At 40.5% G+C, this 21,803-nt stretch overlaps 2 protein-coding genes across 4 annotated transcripts in view; one reads left to right on the top strand and one right to left on the bottom strand.

Annotated features, from left to right (window-relative positions):
• Nucleotides 1–16,107, top strand: part of tet2 (tet methylcytosine dioxygenase 2) — a 32,612-nt gene extending 16,505 nt beyond the window's left edge. For all 3 annotated transcript variants that reach the window (XM_034860962.1, XM_034860954.1, XM_034860971.1), the window contains 9 exons: nt 5,912–8,872; nt 8,955–9,045; nt 9,152–9,245; nt 9,355–9,563; nt 9,818–9,968; nt 10,048–10,137; nt 10,397–10,534; nt 10,734–11,082; nt 12,011–16,107. In XM_034860962.1, coding sequence (XP_034716853.1) covers nt 5,956–8,872; nt 8,955–9,045; nt 9,152–9,245; nt 9,355–9,563; nt 9,818–9,968; nt 10,048–10,137; nt 10,397–10,534; nt 10,734–11,082; nt 12,011–13,353 — 5,382 coding nt within the window. In that variant the 5' untranslated portion in view covers nt 5,912–5,955 and the 3' untranslated portion in view covers nt 13,354–16,107. The remainder of the gene's footprint in view (nt 1–5,911; nt 8,873–8,954; nt 9,046–9,151; nt 9,246–9,354; nt 9,564–9,817; nt 9,969–10,047; nt 10,138–10,396; nt 10,535–10,733; nt 11,083–12,010) is intronic.
• Nucleotides 16,108–16,508: 401 nt separating this feature from the next.
• Nucleotides 16,509–21,282, bottom strand: ppa2 (inorganic pyrophosphatase 2). The gene is made up of 12 exons (XM_034861058.1): nt 21,020–21,282; nt 20,015–20,079; nt 19,858–19,902; nt 19,701–19,754; nt 19,179–19,298; nt 18,829–18,915; nt 18,386–18,512; nt 17,325–17,452; nt 17,076–17,161; nt 16,908–16,977; nt 16,758–16,797; nt 16,509–16,661 (listed from the first exon to the last, which is right to left on the bottom strand). The coding sequence occupies exons 1-12, from the start codon at nt 21,207–21,209 to the stop codon at nt 16,639–16,641; spliced, it is 1,035 nt and encodes a 344-aa protein (XP_034716949.1). The 5' UTR covers nt 21,210–21,282; the 3' UTR covers nt 16,509–16,638.
• Between the last annotated feature and the right edge of the window lie 521 nt (nt 21,283–21,803).

Here is a 21,803-nt window from a genome sequence, read left to right as displayed (position 1 = left end):
TGGTCACACTGTGTCCAAGAGTCCACTCATAGCCCCAGGCTTCAAAGTACTAAAGCAACTGACCATCTATTATTGCCAGCATATACATAGCTACAGAGGCCAGACCATCCTCCAACCGCTGCAGAGGAGGGTCTGGCTACGTCACATGGGATGGGAGAAAAACTTGCTTTGGGAAGGAACTTGTTTTAGTGGAACATGTGTACGTTCAAAAGTTGTTTTAGTTGTGCAACAGAAAACTCAGAATGGACAGATTAGCTAGCTGTGTCAATTTGCTATGCAGAGATCTAAGAAGCAGTTCACCATAGTCCTCATCGATCCACCAGAGTTTAAAATTCCAACACAAACAAAGCTTTAGGAGACGGATATTGTCAAAAAGACATGCATCTGGCGGAATTTCCTGCAGCACTGGAGCAATCCTTAAAGTGGAACGTCGTGGATCTAGACTTGTAGAGGCAATAACTATGGTGTGACAGTGTGACAGTGACTACAACAGCGCTTACTCGACACGTTCATGACTGTACAGGCTAAATGATAGACAAAGGGGGGAAGTAGATGATATCAGACAGAAGTACAGAGGGACCAGTAAGTGTAATTACAGGGCAGAGGTCTGGAGGTGAGGCTGTGGGAGAGGGAGGAAAGCCAAACAACAAAGAAATTAACTTCTGGAGGAAAAGAAAGCTTTTGGAATGCAGCTCAAGCCAACCAAGTTGAGTTTTAAACTGAAACAGTGTTCTCATTTCCCTGGTGGACATTAGCTACTAAAAAGAAAAACTAAAATAGATCAAAGCATTGTAACTTCCAACAGGCATCCACACCAAAGCCACTACAAGGCTGTGCCTCTGGTTTGGTTTAGCACTCTACTTCCGGAGCAAAAATAGATCTCCCTGTGAATTACGTCCGAGAGAATGCAGCCAAAACTACATATGTCTTAAAGCAAGCACTGTCAAAGTTGGACTTACATTGTATAATTGGTGTGTGTGTGTGTTTATATGTTTGTGCACTAACAGGCGCACGCACACTCAGCTGGGATCCCTGGCTTTGTTCTGGGTTTGCAAAGATTTTTTTTGTTGTCAGTGTGGGTGTATCCAACTGTGACAAGCTGCTTGGCTCCGTTCGATCCTTTGTAAACCCCGGTGTGTCCCGCAGGAATGGAGCTGCACTAAAAGCAGCTTAGCGCCAGTTTTCACCTCTTGACTTAGTTACTGATTTTCAGATTGCACTAAGGGCCAGACAAAACAAAGGAATAGTTACATGGTGTCGGGAAGTGGTATTCAACCCCTGACCTCATTGTTACGTTTGCAGGGCTCCAATGCTTTGTATGTGAAAGAGTTCAGAGAGGTGGGAGCATTAGGTTACTTCTTTAAGATCCTTTTTCCCCTGACCAAACATACCTAAATTGATGTTCCTATGGTGAGTGCAGAGTGTACTGCAAAAATGTTTTTATTTCCTAATTTGTGTATAAAGCTATATTCTGTATACATTGATAGATTGTACAGAACTTCGTGAAGCTATATTTTTAGTAAATATTTAAGCCTAAATTACAAACCCAGGGGGAAATATTGATTAAGTAAATTGTTGGCAAGGAGACAGTGTTAATCATTGTCAGTCATTTTCCTAGCTGAATTTGCAACACTGCAATCAAGACTGATACATTACCTTGTAAAGTTTGCACTGCTCTGCACATAATTCAGTCTGAGACCAATCATAATCACCTTGTGTCATTTCATCCTCTTCATTTCGTGATAAGAAGCAACACAGAAACCAAACATGACTCAAACAGCAAATCATAAAATCAGCAGATTTGCCACAGACACAACATCTAAATGTTTAAATAAAGACGCCTCCGGGATGCAAAGACCATTTGCCATTCATCAAACGGAGCCGAGCACGTTTCACAACTCCCACAGGGTTTTCTCACACTCATTTATCAAAATAACACATTTCAATTTTAATAACTTTGACATAATCGTAAAGAAGCTCAGTGTCACTTTTGATTACAATGCTGGTGATAGTGTCCCGCTGTGGCACTTTATATCTCTATCTGACAGCAGCAAACGGGAGATTAGCTCTGCAACTTGTTGCCCGAGACGCTTCATCTTCAGGTTCCAGTGCTGCCTCAATCTAACTAATGAGGCACCCACACAAATTGTGTACCCTTGCTTTTAGTGGAATAAGTGTTACATTGTCTTTCGCTATTTAGGGCCCGAGCGCCGACAGCCTATTGAATTTGAAGGAATTATTATTTACATTTGAATTACATTGGCCCAGTTCTAAGATGACATTCTGTAGTCTGACAAGAAGGAAAGAAATAATTCCCTTAAAGCCATTAAATAATGGAACCTTGTGAGCATTTTCAAATCCAACATTACCATATAATTCTATGTAATCCTTCTAACCATTTATCTGAACTAGATCTATTCAAGTAATCTAGTTTGTAAAAAGCTAGTTTTGTCTTTTTGTTGTCTAAATGAGGGGTTGCCTGCTCTGAACTTCTCTATTCTTCTGGCTTCCTTACAAAACCCTATCGGATAATGTTTAAACATATATTTCCATCAACAAGGCAGGACAGGTTTTTGTAATTGTATTTTTTTTTTGAGTTAACATTCGGGATGCAAGCTTTTCACTCGCTCTTTTGGGCTCTTTTCCTCAGCCATTGACCTGAGAGCTGTCTTTGTTTTTTGGTGCGCTGCTTCCCTCTTTCACCTGCTAACAGGCAGCTGGCTTCTCTGTTGTGACAACGGTGGGAGCTTCCAGACACCCTTGTAACAGCTTGGCTCGTTAGTCGAAGATTTAGCACGCTAACTTTGGGTGTCTGCAGGGTGCTAATGTCCTGGAGGGGTGATTGACAGAGTAGATCATTATGTAGACCAGTTCGCCTGCTTGGGCAGAGCTCGGCCTGACAGTTTCCTGTTTAGGCAGTCTTGGTCCAGACGGTCGAGTGGGCCACAGTTGCAACAGAGTTCCTTTTTTTTTCTCTCAATCATCAACCAGTTTGGACATTGTGCTTAAGGACATAGAGCAACCTGATTCTAAATACTGTCTCTGTAAGTGCACAGTATATTAGTATCCAAGTCTATGAAACTGAAATGTGTTTCTGGTTGAAAGACCAATCTGAAATAAATACTACTCATTTGTGTAGCTGAATATAATATCATACGACCCATCTGTACGGTAAAATCTAATTCACTTTTATTTTTGACTCACTGAACCTGACATTTGTTTATAGTCATTCGCTGACATTGTGAAACAATGTACATGATTAATAGATGGCTTTTCTTTAAAAGGCCATGCATGTTGTGGTTGAAATGGATACTGTACGTATACAAACATTTTTCAAAAAAGGGTTATCAGACTTTGGATTAAACATGTCATATGAAGACTGCCAGAATCATAAGCAGCAGTAACTGCTTCCAGATGTGATAATCAGGCCTAATGATGGAGCATGATCATTCCAAATGAAACATGCCATAGTACCTCAAATATTTAGCTAGTTCTTCTCCCCCCCACCAACATCATATGGTACCTATAGTAAGCCTATAGTAGGTTTGCATTAACAGGAGTGCTTTTGTGGGAATTTAAAGCTGGATCCAATTATGTTTTCAAAGGTTGTATAGCATATTTCTCTGAACTTTACCATAGCAGCCGACAGTTGTGACCCTAGCTTCAATCAGAGCTCCAAGGACATTATTTACTTATTTTAAGTACATACAGAGTGTTTTGCTGACCTAAATGTCAGAGAACATAAAGCAGGAAGTCTTTTTAACTTAAACAAATCTAAATTGCCTTGATGAACACATTTTACAGTAGACACCATGGTGTGCCAATCCGTTCACAAAAACATATTTTAAGCTGTCCCCACATTTTTTAACAAAAGTCATGAAGTGTGAAAAATGATCTGAGGTACAAGAAAATGCTTCTTTAGAATAGAATGCCTTTATTGTCATTATACACAAGTACACGTTACCTGTGCAACAAGATTGAAGCTATCCCTTTACAGCTTTAAGATAACAATATAAAATATCAAAAATATAAAGTCAAAGATATAAAGTAAAGGTAGTGCAGAGAAAAAAGAGAGGGGCGGGGGGTGCTGGGTCGCACAGTCCTGAGTCCGAAGAGCCACTGTATACATATATAAAATAGCTTTGAAAGCACATTATGTAAAAGTAGATAAGTGTAAACAAATTAATAAATAATATTGCACAGTGATGAAATGAAATGATGAAGTACTAATAATAAATAAATAAATATTGCACAGTAATGAAATGAAAAGGTTAATATATTAAATATTGCACTGTATGAAATGAAATTGCACAGATTCCAGTGTCCTATGAGGTATTATATAACAGTATAACAGTAACAGTAAGAAGTCTTCCAAATTTCTGTAAGTGTGTTCATTCAATAGAGGGTTGTTGTGGCTATAGGATGCTTGTGCGCAGGCGGACAAAACCTTAAGATACCTATTAAAGTCAGGAAAAATGCATGTTTTCTTGCCTTTGACCTACGTAGAAATATAATGTTCGAGGACAAGCACGGCTTGTTTAAACAGGGGGCTGCATATATTGCATTTTACATTGATTACGACAGGCTGAACAGAAACTTAAAAATAAGAGCAAGTGTGTCTCTCTTTTTTAGGCCAGTGAAGAGTCAAAATCAGGTAAATAAAATGTATGCAAGATACATGTAACTATACTTTCTTTGACGCAAATTTAAAAGTGACAATGAGGACAAACCTTTATTTGTAATATCCTGTAAAAAGGACATTTGAACTCCCTTCACCCCTTGCCGACCATGAATCTAATTAGTACAATCGGTATCTCTCCAGCTTTAATGCTCAACACTTATTTACTTTAACACTGAATCTGGGCCCCTCATGGTGCTTATCCCATTCCTTTAGCATCTGGAGGAGAGTTGCTTATAATTATGAAGGATTAGACTACGGCTCTTTGTGCCTGCGCACTGCAATTGTTTTGCAGATGCAGCTGTGACATGCATTAAAAATTGAGGGAGGCAGCCACAAATCAATGTTTGACTGGAATCACTGGTATATGTTTTGGGCGAAGAGAAAGTGTACAGGGAAAGCAACAATGAAACCATAAGCTCAGTTTTCTTCTCAACCTTCTGTAGAGAACTTATTTTCCATACTTTTCCATCACCTTTATTTTTACTAGACCCACAGTGAACATTACAAGATATACCAATTAAAAGCTTACTCTTCTCACAGTTTGGCCAAAAAACTACATTTAAATATCAGCTGAAACCTGACAAAGCAGAGATTACCATTACCATCTGACATATTCACCCATATGTTGCTACCAAACTCTTATTTGGAGGTTTTTACATTTATCCTTGGAGCTCCAACAACTAATAAAATGTACTTAAATCAGAGTTGAAAAACATTAAACAAAGAACGTTATCAGGATAAGTATGTTAGTGTGGGAAACATTTGTGGGGGTGAGTTTATAGTCTGTACTCATTATAGGTTCATGGCACAAAGCTCACTATGCTAGAGTTTAGCCCTGATAACAAAAGGCCTCAAACTTGAGAACTGAGTTGTATTTGCATATTTGACATTACAATGTGTTCAGGGTGAGGAATATGGCGACTTAGCAGCTGATGAGCAGCCAACTCCTCCTCCCATCTACCATCTGGGACATTACTCTTGCATCCTAAGACCTTCAATCAATTGTCACTGTTCCTAGTGTTTCTTTTTTCCACACTATATTTGTCTAAGAAATATTCCATTATTGAAGCAAACAGAACTCAAACATGTTGATGAAGTTAGATGTTTGTCACTGGAACATCATTTGACCATGTTAAGTTTCTTTCCACATCTGGGTCTTTCTTTAATATTTTAGTATTTAAACACATAACTAATGATGTGACCAAACATTTCTCTCTTTCTGCCCTGCAGGACGGACAGAGGGCAGCCCTGTGGATGGACTCTGAACAGGCCAGATGGAAACAGAACAGACCAGACATGAGACGGAAGAAAGTCTGATATTAGCACAATTTGGCACATCTCGCAACATCTCTCACAAACTCCAGAATGGAGGCCAGTCTTCAGAGAGAGATTCTCTGCAGATCACTGGGGATACAAACTGGAACCATTACAAGCCCAGCGCAGTAGTCAACTCCATAAAGAGGAACAGGGAGAACAGTAACAGTCCTGCTTCAATACATGGGCTGTTTGATCAAGGATCCTATGTGATGAATGGAGAATTGATAAATGGAGAGTTGAAGCATGCACTCGTTGAGCAGTCCTTACTGGTTCAACAGCCGAAGAAACTTAAAGTAGATTCTGAGATTAAAAGAAATGATGACATGAGCTCCAGTTTGGTGGATAGCTTTCCTGAGATGACAAAGGCAACAGAGTTTGAATGCAATACCCCACAGACAGAGATTAAGTTAGACAAGAGGAACTGTAATTATTCTAATGGAGATATTTTCTGTCTACCAAGGAATAAACAAGTTTTGATTCCAAACGGTGCTGTATCACCTCCCTCAACCATAGAAAGCACTCCAGGTGATCTTTTAGAGAAAACCTTGTCTCAGTATTATCCTGAGCAAGTGTTAATCACACCACAAACATCTGGGCCACAGCTAAATGCTGGAAATGGTTCACTGGCAAATAAACTGTCCAGTGAAGGTGCTCAACCCCCCACTTTAATCTCAGGATTGCCCAATTCAGCTCAGATGCCCGACTCACAGCAACAGCAGCCTGGCGCATTGGGCAGTGTTGAAGGAGGCAACAATTATAACTCTGTCAACTATGTAGTGAATGGATACTCAAACAATTTTAAAGCAGACCACCAGCAGCAACAGCATCAGCAGCGGCCACCATCTTACCCTGGTCAGGAGCTGACTCTAGGTCAGCGGCCTGGCATGATCTCACCTGCCAATAGCTCACAACAACATCAAAATGGGCCACGGTGCTATCCAGAGGACACAAATCCTCAAGATATGTATGCGAAGGCCAACCAAGAGTTTAACCAGAACTCTTTTCTGGATCGCAATGCTCCTTTACAGGCAGAAGAGACAGGTGGATATGGAACCTTTCCAAACTCTGGGATACAAAGTGAAGAAACCAGGTCTGGTCAGCATCAGCGCCATGGCACTGACAGGGGCCAGCAGTATGGTCTTCAACCCCAGACCTTTAAACAAAATGCTGGGAACTCACATGGAGCTGACAGTACAAGACCCCTGGGGCCCAGTCTCCAGCAGCCATGTCATGGGTTAGAAAACGGGATGGCGAACACATCTCAGCAGAAAGCCAACTTGTCAGGTTCAACTTCCCACCAGAGAGGCTGGGTAGATCAGAATTCTTCACATTCCCAGCAGCAACCAGCGAGTGGCTCTTCATCCAAGGCTCAAGAGCAGGACATGTGGAGGGGCATCCCTGCTAAGCCACAGTCAGAGCAGCAGGCAGCTACCCCCCAGGTTCACTGCCAGATGCTGGAGCCAAATCCAGCACAAAGATTCCAGACACAGGCAGGTTTCACAGATAGCAGCCAGGGGTCTAACAACTTCCAGCAGCAACAACAAGACTGTCTCCCAGCCCAAACACACTGTGCTCCAGCCCAGAACAGCACTGCCCCTGAGTGGCAATCAAATTTGAAAGCCCCTCAAATGCGGCATCCTCTACCCCAGAAAATTTCTGAGCAGCGTAATTTGCGCCAAGATCAGCAGGCAGACAGCCGCTACCACACCCACATGCAGTCAGAGCACTTATCTGAAGACCCTGATCTGCAGGATATACTGACTCCTGGTTTTTTACCATCACAGCAACAGCAGCAACAACAAGAGCACTGTCATCTTCAACGTCCACTGTCCCACCCACCGCAATTTGAGGGGCAGCAACTCAACTCTCCTGATTATAGACCTCGCAGTCAGCCAAGTCAGCAGCAGCATCAACCCAATCAGCCTCTTAGAAACAATTCCGCTCAATCCAACAACCAACACACCCAGCACAGTGACCATGCAACATTCAGTTACAGTAACACAACAGAGATGCAACAGCTTCAACAACTTCAAAGGCAGTTTCCACCAAACTCAGGCAGCAGTAACCTCAAGCAATTTCAACCACAGCGGCCTAACAACCACAGTCACCAGCCCAACCATGCAGACTTCTCCCAGACCTCTATACACTCACAACCTCACTTACCACAAGGCGCGTTAAACCAACAGGTATCAACACAGATGTATCATGACGCTGAACAGCAGCTGAAGATATCATGCACTCAGTTCCAAAGAGGACCTCGACTACCTCCAGCACCTGTGGGTCCCAATGCAGCTCTGCGAATGCACCTGTTACAAAGGAAGGAGCGCCAGGGCCCTCCTCATCCCCTTCAGAGCACTAGTGTCCCCAAACATGGTCTCAGAGCTGTGAAAATGGAAAACGGACCCAGATTTGAGCTGCCGTGTTCACAGCAGCAGCAGGAGCAGCAGTTACAGATGCAAGAGGCAGGCATAGGTGGAGTTCAAGTCAAGCAGGAGTATCAACCACCCCTATGCGAGCGAAGGCAGGGGCAGGGTAACATCTTGGCCTCCATGGAACAAAGCCTGAGGCAGTACCAGCTTTCACCTGTGTTTGAGAAGAAATCCCTTGTCGTCAATTCTTTAAATAAAGTCAAGGTGGAATCTTCTGGGCCTGTCACAATCCTGTCAACCAACACTGACCTCTCTGAAGTAGAATCATCAGCAGCTGCCCCAGCCGCTGTAGCTAAAAAAAAAACACCTGATTTGACCCCTAAGAAGGAACACCTCTTACAAAACTTTATGGACTCTCCCATGAAGCTATTGGATACCCCTATAAAGAATCTACTGGACACACCCATGAAAACACAATACGACATTGCATCCTGCCACTGTGTTGGTGAGTCTCAAGTTGTTGGTTCTGAAATATGTTTGATCAGTTGTTGTGTAAATATTAATGTATGTTCCTTTATAATATTTAGAACAAATCAGTGAGAAAGATGAAGGCCCATACTACACTCACTTGGGGTCAGCACCAAGTGTTGCAGGTATACGGGAGAAGATGGAAAAAAGGTAGCCACAAATTTGACCTTTTGAAAAATGACTGTAAACATAGACTGTTTTAAATAACCACTGTTTACTATTTTATTTACTTTAATGTCTCTATTCTGCATTGAAGGTCTGGTCTTATTGGTCGCGCCATCAGGATTGAGAAAGTACTATACACCGGCAAGGAAGGAAAAAGTACGCAAGGGTGCCCCATAGCTAAATGGGTAAGAACCACTTTTGTATATTTCATTTGAGAAACAAACATATCAGCTGGCCTGGTGTACGCCTCAAATATCTGCATGTCCACAAATTTGTATACCTGTCACTTTTAAGGTGATTCGTCGATCCAGTGTGGAAGAAAAGCTACTGGTGTTGGTGCGGGAACGCACTGGTCACAAATGTGAGACCGCCTGCATCATTGTAGTTATTCTGGTCTGGGAGGGCATCCTGCCCAGCTTGGCTGACCAACTCTACAGTGAGCTACGTGAAACTCTAACAAAGCATGGAGCCCTCACCCAGAGACGATGTGCTATCAATGAGGAGTAAGTGACAGCACTACAGAACTTAAGTCTGGCCAAGTGGGCTACAGTAGTTTTTTTTTTTTTTTAACCAAACACAGAAGAGGTATGTTGGTTCTTGGTTAAAATATTTTAAAAGCTTTTGAGTTGAGTTTTCTTTTTTTCTTTGCATCAATTTAAACTTTGGGTACCAGTTCCCAGTTTGATCCTTAGTCATCAACTTTGTCTCATACTGAATTAACCTATATTAATACATTCTGAATTGAATCACTCTTTAGGAGGACCTGTGCATGCCAAGGGTTAAATCCTGACAATTGTGGAGCATCCTTCTCCTTTGGCTGCTCCTGGAGTATGTACTACAACGGCTGCAAGTTTGCCCGGAGTAAAATCCCAAGAAAATTCCGACTACTAGGAGATGATATGAAAGAGGTATACATGCACCATGGTAACGTTATTCTAATATGCCAATTAAGGTACTAAATATTATCTGCTATTTTCTGTCTTTCAGGAAGAGAAACTGGAGCACAACTTTCAAAATTTAGCAACCTTATTGGGTCCCTTGTATAAAACATTGGCACCTGACGCTTATGGAAACCAGGTGTGTATATTTAGACACTTTATTTATATTTAATTTAATTTTTACTATAAAACATGTATAATACAAATTTAAAAAAATGTCAAGTTCTCAAAGGTATAATTGATTTTCAGATCAAATCTAAGCCTAGCATGGTTTTAAGTCACATGTAAACATGTGAGTGATGCAACTTGCACACATTACCAAAAATAGTACACTGTGCATGGGTTTTTTTCTTAAAATATCTACATGGTAATGTACCTCCTGCTGTTCCTGGACACAGGTGGAACATGAACACAGAGCAACAGATTGCCGCCTGGGGCTCAAAGAGGGGCGTCCTTTCTCTGGGGTCACTGCCTGTCTAGACTTCTGTGCCCACGCTCACAGAGACCTCCACAACATGCAGGGAGGCAGCACTGTGGTAAGCAAAAACTGGGAAACGTTTATTTTTCCAAGTATGTTGTATTTGTTTGAGAATGAAATAGATATAGAAAGACTGTACTTTGAGCTATGTCCCATTGAAGTGCGGCTTTAAAACAGTTATGGGAATAACAAAAGTAGATTTCTTATTTGATGTGACATCCCCAACAAAACGTGTTAACCTCACCCTGTTTTTCCAGGTGTGTACATTAACAAGTGAGGATAACCGAGACATTACAAAGATACCAGAGGATGAGCAGCTCCATGTACTGCCTCTTTACAAGGCTTCCAACACTGATGAATTTGGCAGTGAGGAGGGTCAGCAGGAGAAAATCAAGACAGGCGCCATCCAAGTCCTCAGTGCCTTCCGTCGTCAAGTGCGCATGCTTGCAGAGCCCGCCAAGTCTTGCAGGCAAAAAAAGCTAGATGCTAAGAAGGCAGCTGCCAACAAGAATGCCATGCTGGACAATGAAAGGGCAGAAAAGGCCCTCCTGGCCAAGTCAAAAGCTGGCACTTATGAGAATACTGCTCAGAGCACTCCTATGGCAGGTAGGGTAACATTTATTCTGACACATTTAATAAATTGTATTTTATAGTGAGTTTCCACCTGGTTTTAAAATCTGTCCTGGGTGACCTGATCACCGTACAGCTGGGTGCTCAATGTGAGGCACCAAGTGCTAAACGGCTTCCCGTCTCCACCCTTTTCCTCTTGTCCTCTGTTCATGCCCAACTCTTTTCTCAAGTAAAGCTGTATCTACATTTTTTTAGCCGCGTTACCACGGAGACCACACACCGTACGCTCACTCTTTGGCAAGGTCCCGCCTTACTTTTCTTCTGATTGGCTAGAACTCGTTTCATTTGTAGGTGGAAGTTCAATGATTGGTTAAACCTAGCGGATCAAAAACAAATCCCATGTGGGCCCGAGTACTTTGGGTTCTGCGTTAGTTAGAGTTCCGTTCCTCTCGTATTGGTAAGTGAAATCAATTGACTAGAAAATATAAAACTGCATGCGAATTCCCAGATTTATTTATTTATTTTTCTTCACGCCCGCACACCAGAGATCCGGCTAGTGCCAAAATCCTTTAAGCCCTGAATGTCTGTAGTAATTTCCTACATATTCGTGAATATTTTAGAAAAAAATATTTTAGAAAAAAAAAAAAAAAGATATTATAATTTTTTAATGTGGCCCAGGACCCATACACGTACATACTGCTGAAAGAATGTGGTTATATGTCACCCAGTCCCCCTGTGAATGTTGTCTGAGTGATTGGATCTCAATGTGTCCTGAATAGATTCACACTTGTACTTAGAGCTGTCCACTTGTGATCGGATCACTCAGGACGGATTTTAATACAAGCTGAAAATGGGGTTCAATATTTTATCTCTTTGTCAGGATGTTTTTTCAACATTCAAAGAGTTTTGTGTAATTATTTTGCTGCTGTTTAGGCCTTTATCCTTTGGGGGTTTTGTTTTCTAGGACCTATTCCAGGTGCTGTGGGAGCAATTCTACAGCCAGGTCAGCCAACACACCCCCTTGGGGGCCATCATCAGCAACTACAGCAACAACAGCACCAGAGCATTCTTTCTACCTATCCTGGCTCAACTAATTTAGCCAGCTACCCCAGGTTCCCCAACCACCCTGGGTCTTTTCCAAGCACTTCCAAGCCAAGCACCATGTATCCCCCTCAGCCACCAACCCCTGCCAGCCCTTACCCCTCCCCACTCCATGCACCAAACTCTTACATTAATGGATCAAATCGTCCATACCCAGGTTATCAATGTAACAGAGGAATGCCCCTTGACAGTTACCATGCATACTGTGCTTCAAACCAAAAGCACCTGGACATGTATCGACAACAGCGGCCTGCACTTTACTCAGAGCAGCAGTTCGGTGTACATCAAGGTTATGAGGTCAATTATCCGCCAAGGTATGGTGAACCAGGTTTACAGGTCAATGGTTACAATGCCTGCAGCATGAGGCCTGTTCACCCCATGAGACCTTACTCCCCTTATGGTCCCAATGGAGCATCAGACCCCCGGTTTATGGACCCCCTCTCAAGAGCACCCTCAGCTCATGGAGGTCTAGACTATACAGCTGCTGTGAGCAAAGGCAATCAATTTGGAGCATACCCAAATCCATACCTATCTCGGAGCCCTCAAATCTTAGCCTCAGGCGAAGATCCTTTCCATATGCAAATCAAGACAGAGATGCCCCGCCCACAGATGCTTTCTGCTCAGTTAAGTGGTAGGGGTTTAAACCCTGAAACACAGTCATTGTTAGGTATGCCTGGTATTAAGCAGGAGCCTGGAACACCACAGACACCCACAACTCCACAAAAGCCTGAGGTGTGGTCAGACAATGAGCACAACTTCTTGGACCCCGACATTGGTGGTGTGGCAGTGGCACCAAGCCACGGCTCAGTCCTTATTGAGTGTGCAAAACGGGAGCTCCATGCCACAACCCCAGTTAAAAACCCCGACCGCAACCATCCAACACGCATCTCCTTGGTCTTCTACCAGCACAAAAATATGAATGAGGCCAAGCATGGTTTGGCACTGTGGGAAGCCAAAATGGCAGAGAAGGCTCGAGAGAAGGAGGAAGATGCAGAGAGGAATGGTGGTGAGGGGACACCTAGCAAGGGCAAGAAGGGGGCAAAGCGTGAGCACCCGGAGTCATCAGAAACCACCGGGGAGCCTCCGTACAAGCGTTTTATCCAGGCACTAATGGAGGGTTCCTTATCGTGCACAACAAACACCTATGTCAATACATCTCCATACGCCTACACCAAGGTCACAGGGCCTTACAGTCAGTTTGTGTAAAAAAAAAGAAAAAAAGAAAATACACTCAAGAGAATTCAAGGTGCTTTATTTACGACACACAAAGACAAATGGCCTTGTCTCAACACTCCTTCCTGTCCGTAAGGTTAGCAACAGTGTAGAGTTGAAAAAGGAACCTGTGATCAGATCACCTTTCACATCAGGTCTTTCGCCTGTTTAACAATCAATCTTTACTTGTTGGCCCTCCTAAGGATGTATTTATTTTTTTGCCAACTTTTGCAAGATACACACTGTCAAAATCTCTGGTGCTTTCAGTCTGATACACAAGGACCTATTTTTAATGGAAGCGGTTTTAATTTTTTTTTACAAAATTGTACTCTTGGCATAAAACACTGACTTTGTAAATGACAACATTCACGGTGCTAAAGTGTGTGCTTATTACCATTTATTTTAACTAAAATGCCTTTACACTATGACCATAACTCACTCTACGAGTGACACTGAATGACTTAGGACAGCAGGACACTGAAAATATCATTGCACGATCAAATTATCAGCATAATGGTTTTAGGCAAGTCAGTGTTTTAGAGCACTTTTTGATAAAGAAAATCTTTTGGTAATAAAATTAAAAAAAGGTAATACTCTATTGATACATTGGCAGTCATTAATTTCTAAGCATCACTAAAATGTATTTGATGAATTTATAATAGAGGATTTGAGCAAATCCATAAAACTGTTTTGAGTTCATGCAAAAAGTCTTTTTTAGACTATCATTGTGTTGGTGCTTATTTCACTTTTCTATGTAATTTATACTGTAAATGGAGCCATTCTTATGGTGCATTTTTGACATGTTGACAAAAATGTCAAAGATATTTTAGTTTTTTCCAGGTTTACTTTGTTGTCAGCAACTGTTTTTAATGTTCCTTACCTTAGGTTCATTGATCAAACCTGGACTGTGAATATTACATGTAGTTGTATGTTTGTGGTGCTTAGGAAATGTGTTTTTTTATACACTGAGGAACATGAAACAGGGTAGGCTCAGTGTCAGTTCCAGAGGGCAGCTGGCTTGCTGATAAACAGGTGAGATTTGTACAGTAAATTAATTTCACTTTTTTGAATTTCGAATTACTGTTATAGATTGTGTTGTAAAGAATGCTTATGCTATTTCATTGCTTTCTTTGGGCTTCAACTGATTTTATGTCATAAGGTGCTATCCAATCTACTAGGAACATACAATGTGAGACTTGTTGGGCAACGAGAAGGCTTTTAAATAATGTACAGTACAAACCTGTCATATACCTCAAAACTAGTTTGGCAATAGGAACATATTGTCCTTTCTTCCTTTGTATATTATTTGCAAAATGTTAACAGCTCAACTCCAGGCCAACAAAAGACATAAGAGTTCATTGCTTACTTTCTTGTCAATCTGCGAGAAAGTATTACTTGAACTTTAATGTTTGATGTTACAGTAAAATCAGGGACATTTTCAACTAATTCTGTGTTCATTGCCTGTATTCATCTGGTCTTTTTCTTATTCAGGTACTTGCCATTGCATCCTGAATCCAATTCTTGTCTACTCTACTTCACAGAGAAATATTTTGTGAGAAAAAAAGATACCTTCCTGCAGTTTCTCACTCATATTTTAGCTAGTGGGATGCTGGTAATCTTTTAAAAGTAATTTGAACATACAGAATATGCACTGAGTTGACTAAAGGGAAAGTATGATGTTGACCAAGTAAAAAGTAAGGTTTTTGCTTTTGCTATAAGGCAAGACCAGGGCGATGATTAATGTAATTGCACATCTTTGTGCCTGTGTATAGTTAAATTTATTTATAACCACTAAGCAATTGTATAATGATTTTTCTCCCCTATCTATTTGATTTAATTAATGCGATATATAGTGGAATGACTCATGTTATAGTAACAACTTACCCCATTCTTCAACGTACTCAAAAAGCACTTCATTTCTTTTTCAGGAAAAAATATGGAATAAAAGAATTACAAAACATTTTATTTAAACAGATTGTAAATGTGTTAAAAAAATGTCAATTTGTACATACCAAGAACTTGTATTACAGGAATACAACTAATTCTTTAATGTTGATGTAGATTCTTCTTGTTCTGTTAAATTGACCCATAGCTCCTCTATCAGCAATCCTCATATCTTTAAATATTCTCTAGGTTCTTTCAGGTCAACAGAATGATCATGGTTAGATTATCCAGGAAGTCTGTAAATGTATGCTCACTGTGTTTACAGGTATAGTATGCTGTTCGCTCAGACATTAGAAGTTCTAGTTTTTTTCCAATTTTGTAAAGAGAATCTACATAAAATGTTGAATTTCATTGTACAGAACGCAGCTACAGTAGCAGGTTGTTGAGAAAACCAAGGTGTCTAAGATAATATAGCGGGTTAAAAGCATAGCCATACTTGAAGATGCTTAAGAGTGTTTCTGAGTGAGTCAACATAACTTGAATAACTTTCTGGGCTTAACTAGTGTGCTGTATGTGCTCAACTCAAAGGTTAAGCTAACAGTCAATACACACTTGGTCTTTTTTTGCAGTTAGACACTAAGGGTATAAAAAAGTGCAACTTTTTGCCCGTCATTTTATTTTTTAAGGCTTCCCTTGTTCTCCTGAAGTTTGTTATGCTACAAAAAATGGAAATTAAGGATGGGTATTAATACTGTAAGTATTGTAATGTAATGAATGCAGTTTATTTGAAAGCTGTGTATATCATTCCTGATATTGCTGAGATGTGGGTGTTTTTTTAATAAAATGTATATTTATTTAAATCAATTTGATTTGTTTCTCCAAGTTAATACTGATATCTAAATTCTTGTGCATCATTGTTCACATGTTGAAGTTTTTAAATGTGTAGTTACAGATGAAACTCGAAAGAGACGATGGCATGTTCACACCTTAGTTTTTTATTTTTTTATTTATCCAAACAGGAAGAATGCGATTGTGGTTGCTAGCAAAAATACTTAGACCATTTTAGCACAACTTTCAGTCTGATACAAGGCTTGACCTGGACATTTGAAACAAAACTACTGCAGTACATATACAGTGTAATTTACAGTTTAATAGAAAAGATACCAATTATTTGTGATTTCTCTGTAAATTGTAATTTTAATAATCAATATGGTGTCCAACGTGAAACCAAAAAACATCTTGTACAGGTAGTACAATAGTACCAGTTTTTTAAAAAACTTATTGGAGGATAAACTTAGATGCCACTTTATACAGATGAGGAGTCCTTACTAGAAAAAAAATAAAAATCCAGCTGCTTCAAAAGGTTTCGTTGGTTTCCACATTGTCTTTAAGGCTTTAGACAAAATGCCACTTGTCCACTGTGCAAGAAAAGATTTTAAAAACCCATATAAATATGTTGAAACATGTAATACCTCAAACAAACCCAACTGAATGCAGGTTAGTTATTTACTTACCATCTGGAGACACAGGGTGTGCGATGACAAATGCAGGGGCCTTGGGTGTCAAATGTTACACAGGACAATTACCAAACCTAACTGATACAGTTTTAACGGTATTATTGTGTTTGCTATCGTCATTGTGAAACTACATATGAAAGTTCTCACCGATTCCACCACAGCTCTGGCCTCATCTGCATTGCATTTGAAAGGGCTCTCGCAGCAGGTGATGTTTTTGCTGATCAAATATGAAATAGTGTTCATTAGACTCATGGCTATTGTACTGTAGATACACATCATACACACTGCAGTTTTTTTTAACTCTAACCAACTTACCATTCGATCCCTCCGCTATTTGTCTGCTTCTGCACTAGTGCCCTCCAGTGCTCATGAGTGGACTTTATGATCTTAACTGCAAAGTCCTATGAAAACCAGAAAATCGTCAAGAAAAAACATCCTTTGATTTCTTAGGGAGCAATCAACTTGAGCATGTTCAGTTTTAGCCACTGAGACCACATCAGATCCCAACCCAAAGCACACAAACTGGCATGTCCTATGTAAGTATTGTGTTTGGTGTTTAAGTACCTTGTCTTTGAACTGTCCATTGAATCCAAATTGGTTCTCAGGCTTTCCATCAGGCACCTTATATTTCCTAAACCAGTCAACAGTTGCCTCTAAATGACCAGGCCGGCTCTTGCGGACGTCCTCTATGCCTGAGAAAAACACAAATGCATTCAGCAGAATAAGAACAGAGGACCAATTTGCACCTTATTCGTCATGCTATGAATTAGATATGACTTTGTACTCCATATACACCAGGTAGAAGTAATACATCTTCATGCAAAAAATAAGCGTATGTTATATATGTACATCCTTCGGTTAGAGATTACAAACACAAACGTAAAAGTAAAGATATAATCAATTTATAATGGCTTATAAAAAAGTAGCCAGGCCGGTGTATTGGAAAAAAGATCTTAAGTATTGAGAAACAGGCATTGCAAATGCTGTATGGGGAAAAAAATGTTTATTAAGCCTTCAGGATACATACAATGTTTGTTGAATGTAAACAAAGCCATGTTGACTATAAAAACTACAGGTATATGTTTAACTACAGTCTGAAGTTACTGTCTAAGCTGCCAAAGGGGTTTATGTGTTGTAGTTGCAAATATCTCTTTCCAAATTAAATCACTTGAATTTAAACTGGGCAGTGCAGGTACATCAGTAGCGTATTTATAGTATGTGGTCAAGCAGGGGCGTAGCACAAAATGTTGGGCCCTCTAGAAAGGCTTTTTCTATGGGCCCCTCTCTGTATTCCACAGCTATTCATTTTACCATCTTTTTAGCCCCTCATCACATGAAGGCCCTCGGTACTCAGTCCCCATTCCGACTGAAGTGCAGATCTGACAAACTCTGGAGTTTGGGCAACTTCTCTTTAAAGGATTTTCAATTCAATCAACATGTGTATCTTGACCTAAGCCACGTGTAACTGACTGTCTTGTTCAGCACATTCCAGATACAATTCTAATTTCCCTGACTCTTGATCATGCCAGGTATCCTGAACCGAACTTCTTCAGGACGGAGAATGGATCAGTGTAAGGCAGCTTTTAGATGGTGACTGTTGATATAATTTGTGGAAAAACACCCACTATTCAGGTTTTTGGCATCTGGGTCCTTAGCATTGATGGCGATGACCTTCCAGTCCATTTCTCCCTCATCGATCATGGCCAAGATGCCAAGGACTTTCACTTGGATCACCTGGCCTGGAAAGCACACCTAAACAAATGACAAATAAACAGTAAAATCAATCAATTAAACAATTACAAGTCCATCTTTCTATAAATGGGATATATCTGTGCGTGTGTCCCCACGCATATGCAGTACAGCAGCGGGGGCGGGGAGTTGCTAAATCCCTACAAGGCTCAATGATTGCAGTTCACCGGCTATACGTCTACAACGGTTCTGGAGAAAGCTGCAAGCAGCAATACAGGAAGTCAGGCAATTGTCCCATCCAAACAGGCACGTTTTGAACAGGCACTGCACTAACACTGAAGGAAGTGAGTAAAAAACTATGAAATTAAAGCAGTCTTACCTGGGTGCCGATCTCACAAACGTCAATGGGATCATTATCACCACAACAATTTGTCTCTTTGTCCGTGTGGTTTGGGTCCTCCCATGTCTTTTCCAAGAAACAGTTCAAAAACATGTGCAAAATCAAAACCTCTAGCAAACATTTCAACCACCTACCCAACTAAATAAATAGATGATGAAGAATGAAAAACATGATCAGAATCAATTAATCACTAAGCTTTTTAATTGCAGTGTTGTTATTTGTCTGTCATTGACGTCAATCAAAATTAACACAGCATGCAGATGATGGATGTGCACAAAGAACTTCACAAAAATCTTAGTGGCTTAATTCATATTGTGCATTTTCCTCACCTGTGGAAGCGCCCCATAATTCCAAATATAACCTTTATGGGGAAATATGTTGGCAACATAGCGGAGCTTTCCTTTCTTTAAATCTTGTTTGATCGGGTTCAGTGGTTCCTTAGTTGCAATCTGGAAATTAAAGAAATTATTGAAGGGATATGTTAATGTGTGAGTGTGTGCTTTCGCCAGTGTTAAAGCATACTTAATTGTAATTTCTTATGCCACTAACACTCAAAACCTCAGCTTCAGGCTACAGTGATGCTAACTCCAGTAAAGGCTAGTAATTGGACCCCCAGTTTAGACTTCTCAGTAAAGCAAATTTCTTGGTGATGTACACAAGTTTGGTATTGTCCATTTAGAGAATTCTAGGAAAATGTTTAATGGATTGAATTAAAGTTGAAATACTAGTTATTACTCAAACAACAACCTCTGCCTTTAGTGAAACAGTAGCAGCTGTAAAAAATAAATAAAAAAATTAAATAAATAAAAAAGCAATTTAACAAAGCAGTACAGTATCTATCTCTTTCTTACCTCCATTTTAGCATTTGACCATCGAGGTACTTCCACTACCATGTTGAAGAGCACCTGAAAGTACAGAAAAACAGTATGTGCAGTGTATGCTGGGGTGAATGTTTTCAGCTGGTAAACAAACAGTTTTCAGACATAAAATATTTGAATATGACAGCACCTCACTCTCATTCTTCTTGGGCTTTTTAGCTGGCAGGTCACTGTCCTGTTAAAAGAAATTCAAATCAGTGGTTTGAATATTATGTGTATACAATTCAATAGCTAAACTGAGTCATGAATTCTCTGCAGTATTTATCCAACAGAAACTAAAGCGTTACCTGTTCTGTGTCTGCTTTAAGGGAGATGTCATGGAATGGTGAAATGTATTTTCCGTCAGAGTTTTCTAAGAAAAAAAACAACAAACAAAAATAATGATTCCAAAGTAAAACTTTATATATTCTTAACCTTGAAAAAGGTCTTCTTTCTCTGCAGACAAGGTTCCCTCATTTTTCACCGGGATAGTTAAAACTTAATGATATTGAGTTAAGAAAGACTATGGTTGAAAAGCTCCTGAGTGGACCTTGATTTAAGATTTAATTCATGGTGAGTTACACATCTACCCCGTCATTTTCGACTTGCATCCGCAATTTAGAGGCTCATAAGCTTCTTAATAAACTTACTATTAAGTTATTATCCTGGACATTATTTACACTAGCCTACTATTAATGTGTTACTAATGCTTTTTCGAAATCTGTATAAAAACACCTGCAGTCACGACCAAAATCCAGTAACATTACCCGTATTGCAAACAGAATGTGATATGTTATGAGGTTAATTAGTGTGCTGCTAGTTGAGCAAGACTACAATGAACAGTGGGTGAATAAATGTCTCAACATCTGCATCACAATTGAGTTTAACTTGAATGACTTGTACTGTGTTGGTGAGATAATACTAGTTCATCTCTTTAAGCGTGATTTTGCTGTAGCTATCCACGAGACCGCCCAAACAGGAAGTAAGACCACGTGAGGATATGCCGTAAGTGAAACATCCTCCTTGCTTTCCGGTCTTATGATACAGCCATGAAAACCGGGGGGCGAACACCTATGGCTAACACTGGTGGCTGGTGTTTTTTTTTTTTTCACTCTTAAACCTCTGTGGTAAGAGTAGCACATGGCAAGAAAACCATGCGCATGCAACATTTCTAGCTACGTTGACCTGGAGGTCACCTGTCACACACTCTATAGGCTACAGTCACACACGGGACACTGGTGCTGCCTAACCGTAACACCAGGGAAAGCAGGGGCTACGCATGGTTTCTCCCACAGTGGCGATGATTAACTTACTAAAATATATCCGGTAGTCAGGCGAATGGGGCTGTCCTCTCTCCTCCGTTTGATAGTGCATCGTTTTTCGGAAGTAAAGCAAATGAGGAGCGGCTGCTGCTTGTGTGACGAGTTTGGTTCGAGAGGCGGAAAATGAGCCGAAAGCTGTCGCCAAGCAGCCGAGCGAAGGGCGCATCAGCAGCGGGTGCATTATAGACACTTCTCACCTCGGGGTTCTGCTTCCCGTTTTGCGCCTGATGTCAAGTTCGGCAGGGTGAAACAGTAGCTTCCGGTCTGAGGTTTTTCAAAACAAAACCAACCATGGCAGTCAAGTTTGTTCACAATTGATTTGAAGCAATACAATATAGACCAAGACCCAATGATGGAAAATTATGGAATTTGTATTTAATGATGGGGCTGCAAGAAGAAAAGCCATTGAGGAAAGAAAGAAAAAACTATGTGTCCCCTTGGGAACATGAGGTGCTGAGAACATTAGAGCAAGGCAAGGCAGCTTTATTTGTATAGAACATTTCAGCAACAGGGTAATTCAAAGTGCTTTACATAAAACATTAGAGCAGCTGAAAACAATAAAAACACTGCCGGTATTCAAGTGTATTATGTGCAAAATTGACACTTGTTTTATGGTGGCTACAAAAAGAAAACCACTGAGGGTATCCAAAGTTAGTAGAGAGTTAAAATGCTTGGTGTCCAGAGGATCTTTGCCTACGCCTAGAGAAAAGATCTGGTCGGTCACCAAACCAAAGCCCATAACATGTTTAACCCCTATATTTATCCATAATTTGAA

This window comes from Etheostoma cragini, chromosome 2 (assembly GCF_013103735.1).
Source record: "Etheostoma cragini isolate CJK2018 chromosome 2, CSU_Ecrag_1.0, whole genome shotgun sequence".
Classification (NCBI taxonomy): Eukaryota; Metazoa; Chordata; class Actinopteri; order Perciformes; family Percidae; genus Etheostoma; species Etheostoma cragini.
The sequence above is the reverse complement of the archived record's forward strand: the minus strand, read 5'-3'. Positions and strand labels throughout refer to the sequence as shown.